This window comes from Arachis hypogaea, chromosome 13 (genome assembly GCF_003086295.3).
Source record: "Arachis hypogaea cultivar Tifrunner chromosome 13, arahy.Tifrunner.gnm2.J5K5, whole genome shotgun sequence".
Lineage (NCBI taxonomy): Eukaryota > Viridiplantae > Streptophyta > Magnoliopsida > Fabales > Fabaceae > Arachis > Arachis hypogaea.
The window spans coordinates 22882753-22898189 of record NC_092048.1 but is presented as its reverse complement, the minus strand read 5'-3'; the positions used below and the strand labels follow the sequence as shown (position 1 = coordinate 22898189).

Below are 15437 nucleotides of genomic sequence, written 5' to 3'. Positions count from 1 at the left end.
TACCCGTGTGTACACTTAGGTGCGCACGCACACATTTACATTTTGTTACATGTTAGGTGAAACTTTTATAAGTGCATATGGACTTAAGTGAATTGACTTGAAATTACTTGTTCATCATGGTTTCCATGTTAAATTTATCACATGACTGGTACTTGCTCCTTGTTAATGCTTGGCATTTGTTTGAGTGACTTCACTTGATTGCTATCAAGTGTATCACTTTTTGTAATAAGTACATATACCATGTGACTCTTTCTTTGTGTTTCATGATGAATAAGTAGTTTTCTTTTCCTCATTGCATTGGTTATTGCTTGTTGTGCTATTTTATCAATCTTGCACTTTCACTTACACAATATCGATAACCAATCTCTCATAGATTCAATTCACTGTTGTGGTTACCTAGGGTTGCTTGTACCTTAAGTTTTGCTTATTCTTTACTTGCAACCTAGGCAATTTAATTGAGGAACGTATGCTATTTCTTTAGATTGTGTGTACACCGCTTTACCCGGCTAATGTGTCTGTTCTAAAGTGTGCGCACACTTAGAATACACACATTATCTTTTATCATACCACACTCATATGATCTTTTCCTCAATTGTTGTTCACTTATGTATACAGCAACCCGGAACCACAACATCCGCCAACTAAAGGTGGAGGAACTTGAAAGACATTCTCTCCAGATTGTGTTCGTGCGCAGAGGACCGTGCAAAGCTTAAGTGTGGGGGAGGATTCGTCATTTTGGGGCGTAAACTCTCTTTTCCGAACACTTTTCACTTTATTTTTATTTACTTTTATTATGTTTCTTGTAGATATTTGTTAGTATTTTCTTTACTATTGCATCCTTACTCTAGTTAATATATATATGTTGCATTTGCATGGTATATATTTATAGATAGAAGTTGTGATTGGATGATGTGAATAGTATAGCACCTAGTTCAATTTTATCCTAATTGTTCATGTTAGTTTTTTATTGTTGAAAATTAGGAATAAAACTAGGAAAATTTTGAAAACTTGCATCCATCACAACATACATACATATAGGAAATAAGTTTTGGCGAAAAACAACAAAGATTTCTAAAAATTTTGCTTCAAGGGCATTCTATTGCATTGATTTGAAAACTATTTTCAAACTTGCTTGAATGATTTTTATGAAACATAGAAGAGTAAAGAACAAATACCTTGTGAGATTTTGAGCTATATTGAGTGGTTACACATTCTAACCACTAATTTTGTTCATAGTGTGATTTTTCTACTTCTATGATTGTGATCTTGGTTTTGCTTGATTCTTTACTTCCGATGTTTGATGTCTTGAATGCATTTAGCATGATTGAAGCCATTTTTGAATTAAACTCACTCACCCATATGGACTTACCCTTGCATCTACCTTTGTTAACCCCTTTTGAGCTTTTTAATCCCCTTTGTTCTAATTGTTAGCACATCACAACCCTAAGCAGAAAACCATGAATTACCTTGAATTGTATTTTTGATTAGCTTAGGTTGAAGAATGTGTGTCATTTAAGTGTGGGGAAAATTTTTGGGAAAGCATTGGTAGAGAAAAATGTTGTTGTGAGTATTCATTGAAAATTTGGAAAAAAAAATGGGTGCACATTCATGTATCAATTTGCTTTAACCATATGCATTTGTCATTAAAAAAAGAAAAGAGAAAAAGAAATAGAAAAAAAAATGAAAGAAAAATATAGTAATAAGATGGGACAAAAGTAACCCCAAAGAAAAAAAGAGAAAAAAATGATGAATAAGAAATGCATATGTGTTTTGAATAGAAACTAAGGCATGAATGTGTGTGAAAAGAAGTAATGGGTGGTTAGAATGCATTTTTTGTGGGTTGATTGATATAGGTTGAGTTGGGTACTTGAGCTAATCAAAGATTCAATCATTTAGTCTACTTAGCCATATACTCATCCTACCCTTACCCCAACCCCATTACAACCTTCTAAAGACCTCATGATACTTGCATACATACATCAAATACTTGTTGATTGTTAGATGAAAAGCAATTCCTTGAAAGCATGATTAGAGGAGACTTGAGTGAATTGACCCTAAACACTGAGTGATTAGAGTGTACATACACCTAGTGAGGGTTCAATTACTCAATTCTATGTTCCTCTACCTCTTGTCATGCATTCTTGCAAGTTGCTTCATTTTGAAACTTGAATCAATTCTCTAGATTTTTCTTGCATTGAGCTACTTCTTTCCTTAGCCCTATATGTTTATATACTTGATTGGAAATTTTCTTGTTTGTTTGCACCAAATCAATAGGACATTATAGATAGATATATATAGCTAGTATATAGCATAGATACATGCATATAGATAGTGCATTCAATAAGTTGTTTCCCTTTTATCCTTCTCCTTTGTATGTGTTTAGCATGAGGACATGCTATTGTTTAAGTGTGGGGGAGTTGATGAATCCATATTTGACGATGTATTTTGGTTTGATTCGAATAGATTTCATTACATAAACTCACACTTATTCACTAAAATAGCATGCTTTTGTATTTTCTCCCTAAATTGTGCTTGATTATGAGAACATGCTCTTTTGCACTTATTTTGACTAATTTTATTCCATTTACCTTCCATTCGATACCTTGATGTTATTTGTGAGTGATTTCAGATGAATAAGGTAGGAATGGCTTAGTGGGAATGGAAGAGGAGCATGCATTTGGGAGAAAGTATCAAGAAAACAAAGGAGGAGAGCTCAGCCATGCGTGCGTACGCACAGAAGGAATCAGCATGCGTGCGTGCGCATAGCTACCCGTGCGTACGCACAAGAAGCCAAGCAGAGCGACTCCAGAGCATCGCGAAGTGTGCGTGCGCACAACCCTCTGTGCGTGTGCACAAGTGGAAATTTGGCGAAGTGTACAGACGCACAGGTCTGTGTGTCCGCACAGGTCCCAGTGCATGCCTTCATTAAAAATGCACGTGCACTCGCGATTTGGGGCTTCTTTTGGCCCATTTCTGAAGGCTTGAGGCTGGTTCAAGAGGCTATATTAAGGGAGCAACAACACATAGCAATGGAGAACCATTTTAGAATAAGAAAAACATATAGTAGGAGTAGGAGTAGTGTAGATTAGGAAATTCTCTCTTAGGATTTTAATTAGGGTTTGTAGCATTTTATACTTCAAGTTTGATTTTAGATTCTAGCAATTGTATTGTAAGTATTTCTTTAATTTCTCTTTTAATTACATTACTTGTGCTACATTTTTATCTATTTCAATTTTCTTTGTCAATTTACATAATCTTGCAATTTTGGATTCCTAGTTGTTTAATTTAATGTTGATGGCTTTTATATGTTTGCTTGAGTTGTCTTTATTGATTTTGGTCATTTATGGTTCATAACTTTCATTAATTTACCAATTTTGCTATGTTTTATGTTTATGCCCACTATGTGTTTGATGAAATGTCAATTTTGATTATGGGATAATTTTCACCCCTTGACTTGGGGAAAATGAGTTTATGGATTACTAGAGCCATAATGTCCAACATTTAGTGATAATTCTTGGGAAGTTAGTTGATTCTTGTTTCCATTAAAGCTAGTCTTTTATCAACTAGTTTGGTAAGTTGGTTAGAACTTATGGATTAAGGTCAATTATGCTTGCTTGACTTACTTCTCGATGTTTGGGGTTAACTAGGCGAGATTAACTCATGTTAATTATCATAGTTGTGGTTATGGCAAGGAAGGGATTCCATGACTCATCCCAAGTCAATGTTTCATTTATGTTTTAAACCACTTTTCAATCACTTTATAGTTTTACTTGTTTATATTATATACATAGTTCTTTTATTCCTTTGTTAGTTTATTAATTGCAATTTTGTCTTGTTCTTTTATCTCTTTATTTCTTTATTGCTTTTTTATCATTGAGAACCCTTTGCCTTCCACAACCTAAATTATGTGCACTCATTGGCATTAGTTCCTAGGGAGAACGACCCGAGAGTCTAAATACTCTCGGTAATTTTTGTATTGAATTGTGACATCTTTTGAATTGAATTTCGATTAAGAGGATCCATTGCCAGTTTGGACTATACTCACAACGGAATTACTTTTATCTATTTTTCCAAATTGGCATAAAATCTCTCTTCTATCACCTCCCAACAAGTAAAGTATGTAACAACGTGCATACTGCATGAGGCCATTATCTTCTAAGTCAAGCGGCATCTGCTGAAGACGAGTTCTGAGCCACTTTAACCTGATGTTGAATTTTGTTGTTCCTATGTGGCCGGCGGAAACCTCACCTAACAGTTCATGACACCATTCCCAAATATCTCTTTGGTGAAACTTGCTCCATGACCTCAAAGTACCACTCACAGGCTGACCGTCAACAGGTAGACTTAACTGCATTGCAACATCCTCTAGGGTTATCGTACACTCACCCCACGGGAGGTGGAATGTGTGTGTCTCCGGTCGCCAACGTTCGACAAACGCACTAATAAGTGGATTGTCGTACTCAAAGCGCTTGATCAAAGAGGCATAGTAAAATCTGGTGCGTCTAAGATATGGCTCGAGCCTCTGCTGCCTAGTTTCCATGATTGGATCCGCAGAATCTATCATGTAAACATCAACCAGTGTTCCATGAGGAGTAAGAACACGTGTGGGCTGCAACATAAGGTAGCAAGAAAGACAATAATTAAAAATACTATAACAAATTTTTAATATCGAAAAAAATATTTCTAAAAATCGTTAACAACATCACCGAGCTTAACGACGTAAACTAACCTTATGGAATAAATGTGCTGCTATATGAAGTTCGTCCAACCGATTCAAGTTCTCATCCGCATTAACCCCACCCCCACTCATATTAAGTAAATTTTTTTTTCCAAACTCACCACCACAAACCCACCTGCACCCAGCTTTCTTTTACCCCTTCAACAAATTTTTTTTTTTAAACCCCCACTACCTTTGAACCGTGCATGAGGTCCCCTCCCCACACTCTTTAATATTGTGTTGGCTCTATTTCCAAGTGTCCCCTGCCACCCAACATACCCAATGCATGTGAGGTACGCTTTTTGATGTTGCCACCTTGCACCCATTTCGTGGGCGCCACACACGAAGCCTTCCATTTCGTGTCCGCCGCTTGCAGCATGTTCCATTTCGTGTCCACCGGAAGCAAATTGCCCCCATTTCGCTGGCGCAGGTCTTGACATGGTCCAACTCGTGTGCGCCGGGGGTGGAATGGGTCATTTCGTTCCTGCCATGCACGAAACGGAAAAGCTGCTCCTGTCAGCTCCAATTCGCGGCCGCCGGTCGCGAGTTGACTTGCTTCTCCATTTCGCGGACGCCGCCGATGAGATGGCCCTGCGTATTTCAGAAATGTTTCCATTTAGTGCGTATTCTGGGAATTAAAGTTTTTTCTATATTTAAATATATAAAAAAGCCATTATTCATTTCTAGTTTTGTCGGAATTCTTCTTTTAGTAGATAGAAGACTAACTATAAAACTTATTATATATCACTTATTCAGTTTACTAAATAAATTATAGGGTAATATTTGGGGTGAATCTTATGTTGATTTTTAAAATTTTAATCGTCCAATTTTTATCTCAAAATATTTAAAATGATATTAATATTATTTCACCGTAAAATTATTCACTAACACTTAATAAAATTAATGTACGTATTATTAATAATATTTTTTATAAAGCTAAGTTTGTTCAACTCGTCTCTCCTACCTTCACCTTCTCAATAAGTTCATTAGAAAATTAATAGTGTAAAAAGAAAATAAAAAGAGAGTAAAAAAATGGAATTTAGATTTGTTGAGAGGATAAAGATATGAGAAGAAAGTTTAGCAAACGTAACTTTAACAAAAATATTATTAACAATACATTAATTCTATTAATTATTAGTGAGAGATTTGACAATAAAATAATATTGATGTCATTTTAAATATTTTGAGATAAAAATAAATAAATAAATAAAATTCACTCCAAACATTGAGATCTAAAATAATACTTTATCCTAAATTATATTCCCACACTCTTAACTCCTAGATCCAATAGAAATTAGGATCCAAGCCCTTTTAAAGATTTGTTAGGGGCATTTTAAGTTAAACATTACTTCCTTCTTACCATTGATGGATTACAGCATATTCCATGATGCCATCTTCCATTTATTCCAATTGGTGGCCTATCTGGGCCTCCTCCTCTCTTAACATGAATTAAGTGCCACCATTTTGGTTCAAAGTGATTAGGAATTCAGGAAAAAAATTTCCCCCTTTCCTTTTTGGCTTCTAGTAAGGAAAGTTGAAAGTTATTCATTGTTGTAATAATGGAAATAGGACAAAATTTAAAGAGACATGTGGTGTGAAGCAAGAAAATGCAATGAAGATTGCCAAGAAGTTATTCATTGTTGATTAGGAATTCATTGTTTGCTAAGGTGCAAATGTAACTTCTCATCACTCTCCTCATGCTTCCGAATTACTCCACCAGATGTGCACAAAATGCTTGAAAATTAAAAAATCTACTAAATTTTATTTTGAAAAAACATTAAATAAGTTCTATATCGATCATTTTTTTTTTCAGAAATTGGATATACTACTTATCTAGTAAAGTGACCTTCGACTTATTATTAATAGAAATTAAAATTGTATCTTTGCGAAATACATGGTTGTCTTTGGCATAAAGGACTTACAAGTTACAAGTTACACCAGCAAATTGCTATCAAGGACTCTCTAATATAAAAAATAAATTAAAAAATTTAATATCAGTAACTTAAAATAAAACTTTCAATTGGCATTACCCTAATCTGATTGCCTTATCCGCACTGGTAGGTATCCAACTCGCTTCCATCTAATCCAATCATAGTAAATTGGCAACCTACTCTGCATCACCTATCCTATTCGTCTAACTTGCAGTTTTAATAATAATAATAATGTTCGTAGTAATAATAATAATTAACTTAATACATATTTAAAATTTAGGTTTTATCTTTTATTTGAAATATCAAAAATAATGTTTTATTTTAAAATACCAAAGACACAAATCAAAAGATAATCAAAATATGTGTGTGAAATAAAAAAAAAAAAACCTTTGGGAGATCCAGTTTTGAGAAACACCACAGTTTTCATCTTTAACTAGATTGTACGGTACGCTACACGTTTTTGCGCGCGCGCCTTGGTTGCATTCTAGTGTTGTTGTAGGCCCCACTGAAAGCAGTTTCCTGTGTCCAATTCACAGATCTCAAATCGTTTTACATCAACTCCTTTGCTTCCACCCATTGTAACGGTCTATCTGCTTCAACTTAATTTCCTTCTTCTCACTTCTCACTTCTCACTTCTCTCTCGCTCAGATCGCACGCTCCCAGCTTCTCACTCCTGCTGGCTGTTGCTGCGTTGCGTGCAAGGTAGCGTTTTTCTTTTTTTTTTTTTTCTTTTATTATTTATTTTAAAAATTTTATGGAATTCTGCATTTCTGAGCTGGCTCTTTCTCTTTTTCTTCCAAAATTCCTTATTTGACGAAGCAGCATTTGCAAAACTTGTAAGATTGCAATTATCTTGCACTATTGATGAATAAGCGTTTACCATACAAGTTCAATTATGTAGCTGCTGGAGGATATAATAAAGTTTTGGACAATGTTCATATACTCTTGTGTCTTTATTGCTTGATGAAGCAAACAGTTGCCTTTGAGGGGGAAAAGTTGTTGATTTGCATTTTTGACCATATCTTTGCTTAAACCTTGATGAAGGGGTTCAACACTATGCAGGTTTTGGTGCTAATAATAAGAATAAATGGCTGCCCGGAAACCTGGTTTGATTGCATTGTTTGATGTTGATGGGACTCTTACAGCCCCAAGGAAGGTATTTCTTCTTCTTGAGCCAATGGCATTACTATTGTATAGATAAAAAAAATATATTAATGGAGCAATTTGATGTGTTCTGAGTCAGATTTATTGTCTACAAGTAGTTTAACGTTACTAATTAGGGTTTGGATTCGGTTTCCCTCTCCAAAGAAAGCTACTAGTAGCCTCTTCAAATTCAATTATAAAATATACCCGATACATATCTTTTAATATTTGAAAGTATTCCTTTTTATTTTTTTATTTCTTTTTTAACACGCATTATCCCAACTTCCATTTCTGCCTTCACTATTGCAACTTCCATCAACACTGTTCAGTAGTTTCATTTGTTTGGCATGAAGTTGTATGAATACTTTTTATCTCCATGAGAAGTCCATAAAAATAAGTTCTGTATTCCAACTGAGCCCACTCTCAACCAAGAAAAAGAAAAACATTCCCACTTCCAACAGCTACAAATGCTGCACAAACTAGTCATCAATGTTGAATTTGACTCTGGGTCTCTTTATGAAACTAGATAATCTTTTAACAAATTGAAGTCATATTTTTTTTTTATTTTGTATTGAAATTAATGAATTGATTGAATAAACCTAGATTATTCAAAAAGTGAAGAGCATACTCGTATGAATAAAGACACCAATACTTATCATATATTTCAATAATTAAAGAGCAAAGAGAAGGAATAACAATGACAAAAGAGAAACAAGAGGAAGAGGAAGAAGTGAGCCCATGTTGCTCAATCAACACTCCAAAGATCGTTCACCAAGATCATCCATCAATCACCACCATTGTCAATGTTTATATTGGACATGATGGAGGTGGATCAAAATTTATTAATGGTGTTGCAGTTCTTTCAAAGGATAAGGCAGCAATGAGATGCGGCAGTACTTTCTTTTCCTCTTATTTGAACAGTGAAGGTCTGAAAAGAAATAAAAAACAAAGCATGAGTACTTTTTAAATATGAAAAAATATGCATGGGGTTATTTTATAACTATGAAGAGGCTACCAATAGCCTCTCTTTGGAGAGGCTACTGAATCCAAAGCCTACTAATTATAGCATGCTATAACACCATAATGCTGAAGAAAACTAGAAATCTGGATTTATTATGATTGTTTAGTCTTGCATCACCTTTATTTATTGTTTCCTACTCGAATTCAAGGTGGTGACTCCAGAGATGTTGGTGTTCATGCAAGATCTAAGGAAGGTAAATGAGCCGGATTTTATTTTTGGGAAAAAAAAGTTTACATGCATTTCTTTTCTTAATCCATACGTGACCATTCATAGAACCTGCTTTAAAAGTCCTTTCCTTTTTCCTACTACAGGTTGTAACAGTTGGAGTTGTGGGCGGTTCTGACCTTGTAAAGATATCTGAGCAACTTGGCAGCACAGGTTAGCTACAAGCATCTCAGATTTCTGATGCTATAATTTTGTTATGCGAAACCACTTTGAGAAAATTGATTGTAGTGTTCCTTCTCATTGCTTAATGCTAATTAATTCTATTATGTGGTTTCTTTTTCATGTTTGTTTTGTTGTCTTCTTTGAAATTGGTTGAAGTTGGGAATCATGTTTGCTGATATAAGCTGAGAATTCAGTTTTTATTTTTTCTCTACTTTTGTCAAATCATGCATCTTTGATAAGCTATTATAATGAAATCAAAAGGATCTATCTTTTGAATATACCCCTTACTGTTGCAGTTACCAATGACTATGATTATGTATTTTCTGAGAATGGTCTTGTGGCTCATAAGGAAGGAAACCTCATTGGAACCCAGGTACACCTCATAAACCTCGATCCTTGATAGAATCAAATTGCAATGATCAGATGTAGCTTGAAAAAATTGTGATGACCCTTTTGTTATCAAAAGAACAAAACTAGTACCATTATGTTGTGGCCTGTAAACCCCCCCCCCCCTCTTTTTTTTTTCTCCTCTTAATCCAGCAATGTAAAGTTTTGATCTAATACACCATGACAAGTTGTAAATTTCCCTGTTTACAGAGCTTGAAATCATTCCTTGGTGATGAAAAGCTCAAGGTAAGGCCCGAATTTCCATTCAAGCCATATTGTTTGTGACTGAGCCAACCATGCTGATTACCTCCTAACTGCATTTGGGGATAATTTTGTTGCAGGAATTTATTAATTTCACACTTCATTACATTGCTGACTTGGATATCCCTATTAAGAGGTTAGCGATATTCAGAGGTTAATCATATACATTTCATTTTTATTGCAGGAAACTTATAAATAACGTTTTGTCACAATCTTTTCAGGGGAACATTCATAGAATTCCGTAGTGGAATGCTGAATGTGTCGCCAATCGGGCGAAACTGCAGCCAAGAAGAAAGAGATGAATTTGAGAAGTATGACAAGGTGAGACATCTTGGTCATGTGAATGCTAATTAGAATTTCGGTCTATATAATTTGATACTATATTTCTTTTGAAAGTTTGCAACGCATGTTCTCAGATTCACAACATTCGTCCGAAAATGGTTGAGGTGCTTCGTGAAAAGTTTGCTCATTTTAATCTGACATTTTCCATTGGAGGGCAGATAAGCTTTGATGTAAGTGATGATCTTCATGCTGATGTGGCAAATGTGTTAATGGTCAAGTTATAAGTGAATATATCTTAATTTGAATCTTCTCTTCAGGTTTTCCCTCAAGGTTGGGATAAAACATACTGCCTTAGATACCTTGAAGATTTTAACGAAATTCACTTCTTTGGTGACAAAACCTACAAGGTTAGTCCTTAAGTTTATTATGCAATACACCTGTAGAGTATCAAACACACATCTGTAACTCTGTACCATTGTAGATTTTTGAATTCTATAACGCTAGTCGCTACCGAACCTTTGTCTATGATTTATCAATGTTACATCTCTGTGAAAATCCTTAAAGTGAGCTGGGGCAAAAAATTCTGTAACAAGCAAATAATTATCTGTTTATGGAGACTGCATGAACTTTTTTTATCTCCATTTTGGACCTATTTCAAATAATTTACCAAAATGATAATGCTTTTAGAATTTATATATTTATTGAAATTTTTTACTGCCAACTGTTGCAACCCAAAACTGAAGCTATATGTCTACTTTATGGTGTTACCATAGGATGAAGATTAATTAATTTCCTACATTCTTATTTTGTAATTTTCTTTGAGCAGGGTGGAAATGACCATGAGATCTATGAATCAGAAAGGACATTTGGCCACACAGGTTAGTTGCTTTCTAACTTAAATCATAACATATGAAAATGACTGAGTTTTGGTTACAATGGAATGCTGAAACAATTTCATTTTAAATAAGACCATATGTATTCATTCCTTTTCAGTTACAAGTCCTGAAGATACCATGAAGCAGTGCACAGCTCTCTTCCTTAAAAATTGAATTTGCTGAAGCAGTGTTTCCACTGAGAACCACTATTGAGGAAGTATCAAATACATGTGATCACAAGATGCAAATCATTGTAATTTTGGTTCCCCAATTTTGTAATTTTGTTGGCATTTTTATATATTGGATTTGATAAATAAGCATGTCATTCAGTTAAATTGTTTCAAATCAATCTGTTAGAGTGATGCGGCCAACTCATAACATGACAGTGTTGCTGCCACTAGATTTAACTTATTTTATGTTCAAAACAACTAAAGAAGCTTGTTTCTTGTTTCTACTTCTTATTTTTTGGGAAATGGATATTTATTATTCGTGTTTTGATAATTCTTTTTTTAACAAATTCATGCAAATATATAATGCAAAAAAAAAATCATGTATACAATGAAATTATCAAATATAGAAGTGGTAATATCACCATCCATTTTCTATATACATCTCAATTTGAAGAGAAAAAAGAAAAACAAATTAAAATTACAATTAGCTTTAAAATAAAAATAAAAGTTGAAATTATTTTCTCAAACAAAATGTACTTCCAATTCATAGTTTGGCTGAACATCAGTACTCACATTCTTTAGTCCCAAATTTCAATTATATCTAAATAATGATAAGGAAGCTACACATGCATATAACCAACATGTAGAAGGAGAACCAAATCAAGAAACTTGAGCAATTGGTCTCATTTTGAGTTATAATTTATTCATGAAATTAAGACTCAGAATAAATACAAGAGCTTTCTTTTCACTACTTGTATCCTATACCGCTAGATTTGACATTTCAACCAAGTTTCTTAAGAGTAATGAATTTATTGCATCACATTATGCAACTACATGGAAGGGGATCTTTTATGCTACCATCCTAAGAAACTCTTTCATTCCCCCCCTCTTTTTTTTTTTCAATGTACAACCAAATCATAAAGGTAAGACAAAATCCAACAATCTTCTAAACAAAAAATTGATGGAAAAAATGATATTACATGGTTTCACTTGTTTATTCAAAATTATGCATCCTCTTTGCAGAGATGAGTGTATTCTGGAGAAGCATTGCTATGGTCATTGGACCAACTCCTCCAGGAACAGGAGTAACAGCCGAGGCAACTTCTACGGCTTCTTCATAACAAACATCTCCAACCAGTCTATAACCTCGAGGGCTATTCGGATCCTGTCTCAAACCCCCAAATACACATGGATTGGTTAAATAACCTTGATTTTAAAATTTATGCATTTAATTGTTTTTTTCATTATTCATAAAAATACAACCAAGATAAAGGACTTAAATTAAATCTACTAACCTCTACTGGGTTGATTCCGACATCGATAATTACTGCACCAGTTTTTATCCAGCTTCCCCTAACCATGTTTGGCTGCCCAACAGCCGAAATGATAATATCTGCCTGCTTTATGATCTCTTCAGGATTATTGGTTCTTGAATGGACGACAGTGACAGTAGCATCTTCCCTCTAGGAAAATTATACACACACACACACACATGTTGGATAAAAAAAAAAAAAAAAGGAGCCAGTTATATTTAAATAAAACAAATTTTGAACTGTTTATAACTTTTTAAAGTTTTGACTAATGAGATGTTTACCTGCAGCAAGAGAGCAGCTGGCATTCCTACGATATTGCTCCGACCAATTACAACGGCCCTCTTTCCTTTAATAGAAATGCCGTGTCTGTGAAGTAGCTCTATGCACCCCTTTGGTGTACAGGGAACAAATAGTGGTTCTCTACCACGCATGGCAAGACGACCAATATTTAATGGATGAAAGCCATCTACATCTTTCTCAATTCTAACAGCATTCAGGACATTTTGCTCATTCATATGCTGTCATAAGGCCAAGGAAAATTATTAAAGCTTCCAATGGAAGTCATTAAGTCACTCTTATCTATTAGTCATTAAGTCACTCTTATCTGCAGTAAACTCAGCTATAAGTTATTGATCTTTCGTGTATGAAAAGCTTGATGTATTTCCATGAAAATATAGGAAACTTAGCATAATTTAGAATACTTTTTCCTTAATATAAAATGAAGTTAGAGATGTAGAAGCATACAGAAGGTAAAGGTAACTGAACAAGAATGCCATGAACTGAAGGATCATCATTGTAGCCTGAAATATGCTTCAATACTTCTTCTTCTGTGGAATCCTCAGCCAAACGTACTTCCAAAGAATTGATTCCAACAGATTCACAAGCTTTCTTCTTGTTACGCACGTAAGTAGCAGAGTCCTTTCTATCTCCAACAAGGATTACGGCTAACCCTGGAATCACACCAATAGCTTCTTTCATCCTGGAGACTTCAGCTGTTATCTCATCTCTGATCTGCTTTGATACCGCTTTTCCATCAATCACCTTAGTATTAGTCCCAGTAGTCAGGGATGCTGCACACATAATCATATTAAAAAAATAAACATATGAACATAACTTAGCGAAACCTTTCTTGCATGTAAGAGAATCACATGCCCAATCCAAGTCTAATATCTTGATCAGACATAAGGCTTCAAATTCTTCATTGTACAAATTATCATCTAGAACCTAATCAGCAGGTAACTGAGGTAAAATTCATGCTAAATTCCAAAGCTTATCCATTTAATTCTACAATGTCACTAGCAGGCTATGTTGAATCAACACAGGCAGACACAAACACTGGCAATCTCAACCAAACAGAAACTCAAATCCCCCACCAAAAAGAAAAAGAAAACTAGACCCTAAACCCTATTGAATGTAAAAAAAGTCACTAGCACCATTTCAAGTTGAATGTAAAAGAGACTGCTTTTTTTTTTTTTTTTACTTTAATGCCATAACTACACTAGATAGCTACAAAATAACAAAAGAAGGGTACTCCAAATGACCCATCAAGCTAAAACTGAACGGAGGTTTCAAATAGACAAAAAGCAGCAGAAAAGTTGAGAGCTTTGTTTGTACCATGGGGAAAAACAACATGGGGCAGTGAAGGAGCTGCTGCGGAAGAGTGAAAAGTGAGGCACCGGAGATAGGTGGGGCCCCTCTGTAAGGGGTGGCAGTGGAGGCGGCGGCGGAGGCATCCCGGTGGGAGCAGGCGGTGGGCGGTGGAAGAAGTAGAAGCACAGGAATGAGTTAGGAACATCATTGAAATGGAAGAACATGAAGAAGCAGCAGCAGAAGCCATTAGTATTAGTTGATTCCTCACACACAACACAACACAGGTTTAGTGATCAAATGTTGCCTCCGTTTTTTGCTTTTCTCACTTCTTGGAGAATAGATTCTCCAATTTTTTTATTCTTTTTAACTTTTCCTTTTTATGTAAAGTATCGTTCTTTGAGATAAGTCTAAAGTTGTCTTTAATGTTTTAATGGTCCTATTTAAGTCTTTTAAAATTGACTCGTTGTTCTATCATTAGGGATCTGTTAACAAAATTGACAGCGGGGCAAAATTGAGACGATTTTAAAACGTTAGGGACTTAAATAGGACGAAAACGTTGGAGACAAAAATAATACATAAAAAAAATTTTAATTTTATCCTTCAATAATATAATTTTTTTAGTATACATAGTATTCAATTATTTTTTAATCACATCTAAATAAATTACACTTAATCATATTACTTTTATTTTAAATAAATTAATTTTTTTTATAATTTTACTCTTAAAGATTTTTAGTTATCATGAAATGTTTGTAGAATAACTAGTTTATAAACTTGCAAAATAATATATATACAATAAAATATAAATTATACCTTTTGTCTCTAATGTATCAAAATTCTTTAAAATTATAAAAAAAATTTATTTAAAATAAAAGTAATGTGATTAAGTGTAATTTATTTAGATGTAATTAAAAAATAATTGAATACTATTTACAATAAAAAATTAATATTATTGAAAGATAAAATTAAATTAAAATTTATTTTTATGTATCATTTTTGTCCCTAACGTTTTCGTCCTATTTAAGTCCCTAACGTTTCAAAATCGTCTCAATTTTGTTCCGTCGTCAATTCTGTTAACGGATCCTTAACGGCAGGATAATATTGAGTCAATTTTAAAACGTTAGGGACTTAAATAAGACGATTAAAACGTTAAGGAGAACTTTGGAACTTACCCCAAACATTGGGGACAAAAACGATACTTTACTCTATGTTTATTTATTTATTATAAAGTATGAAGCTGGTCTTTAGTGTTTTATAATTTTAACCATTATTTATTCATTATAAACGCTAAATTATTATTTATGTATGTAAATTTTAAAAAATATAGGTACAAATTATATTAATTTATATGTGTAAATTT

At 34.0% G+C, this 15437-nt stretch overlaps 2 protein-coding genes across 4 annotated transcripts; one reads left to right on the top strand and one right to left on the bottom strand.

The window, feature by feature from the left end:
* Positions 1-6967: 6967 nt before the first annotated feature.
* Positions 6968-11505, top strand: LOC112737688 (phosphomannomutase). 3 transcript variants are annotated; one of them, XM_025787705.3, is made up of 12 exons: positions 6968-7350; positions 7711-7804; positions 8961-9005; positions 9124-9190; positions 9496-9572; positions 9797-9832; positions 9928-9983; positions 10069-10168; positions 10264-10359; positions 10447-10536; positions 10956-11007; positions 11123-11505. In XM_025787705.3, exons 2-12 carry the CDS (start codon positions 7736-7738, stop codon positions 11176-11178), a joined length of 744 nt encoding a protein of 247 aa, XP_025643490.1. In that variant the 5' UTR covers positions 6968-7350; positions 7711-7735; the 3' UTR covers positions 11179-11505. The 3 variants fall into 3 exon arrangements, with proteins under 3 accessions (XP_025643490.1, XP_025643491.1, XP_072067554.1); XM_025787706.3 differs by having other exon boundaries at positions 7111-7350; positions 7693-7804; XM_072211453.1 differs by having other exon boundaries at positions 7111-7350; positions 7471-7804.
* Positions 11506-11843: 338 nt separating this feature from the next.
* On the bottom strand, positions 11844-14424 carry LOC112737687 (bifunctional protein FolD 4, chloroplastic). The gene is made up of 5 exons (XM_025787704.2): positions 14102-14424; positions 13232-13557; positions 12769-13005; positions 12470-12637; positions 11844-12339 (listed from the first exon to the last, which is right to left on the bottom strand). The coding sequence occupies exons 1-5, from the start codon at positions 14322-14324 to the stop codon at positions 12169-12171; spliced, it is 1125 nt and encodes a 374-aa protein (XP_025643489.1). The 5' UTR covers positions 14325-14424; the 3' UTR covers positions 11844-12168.
* Between the last annotated feature and the right edge of the window lie 1013 nt (positions 14425-15437).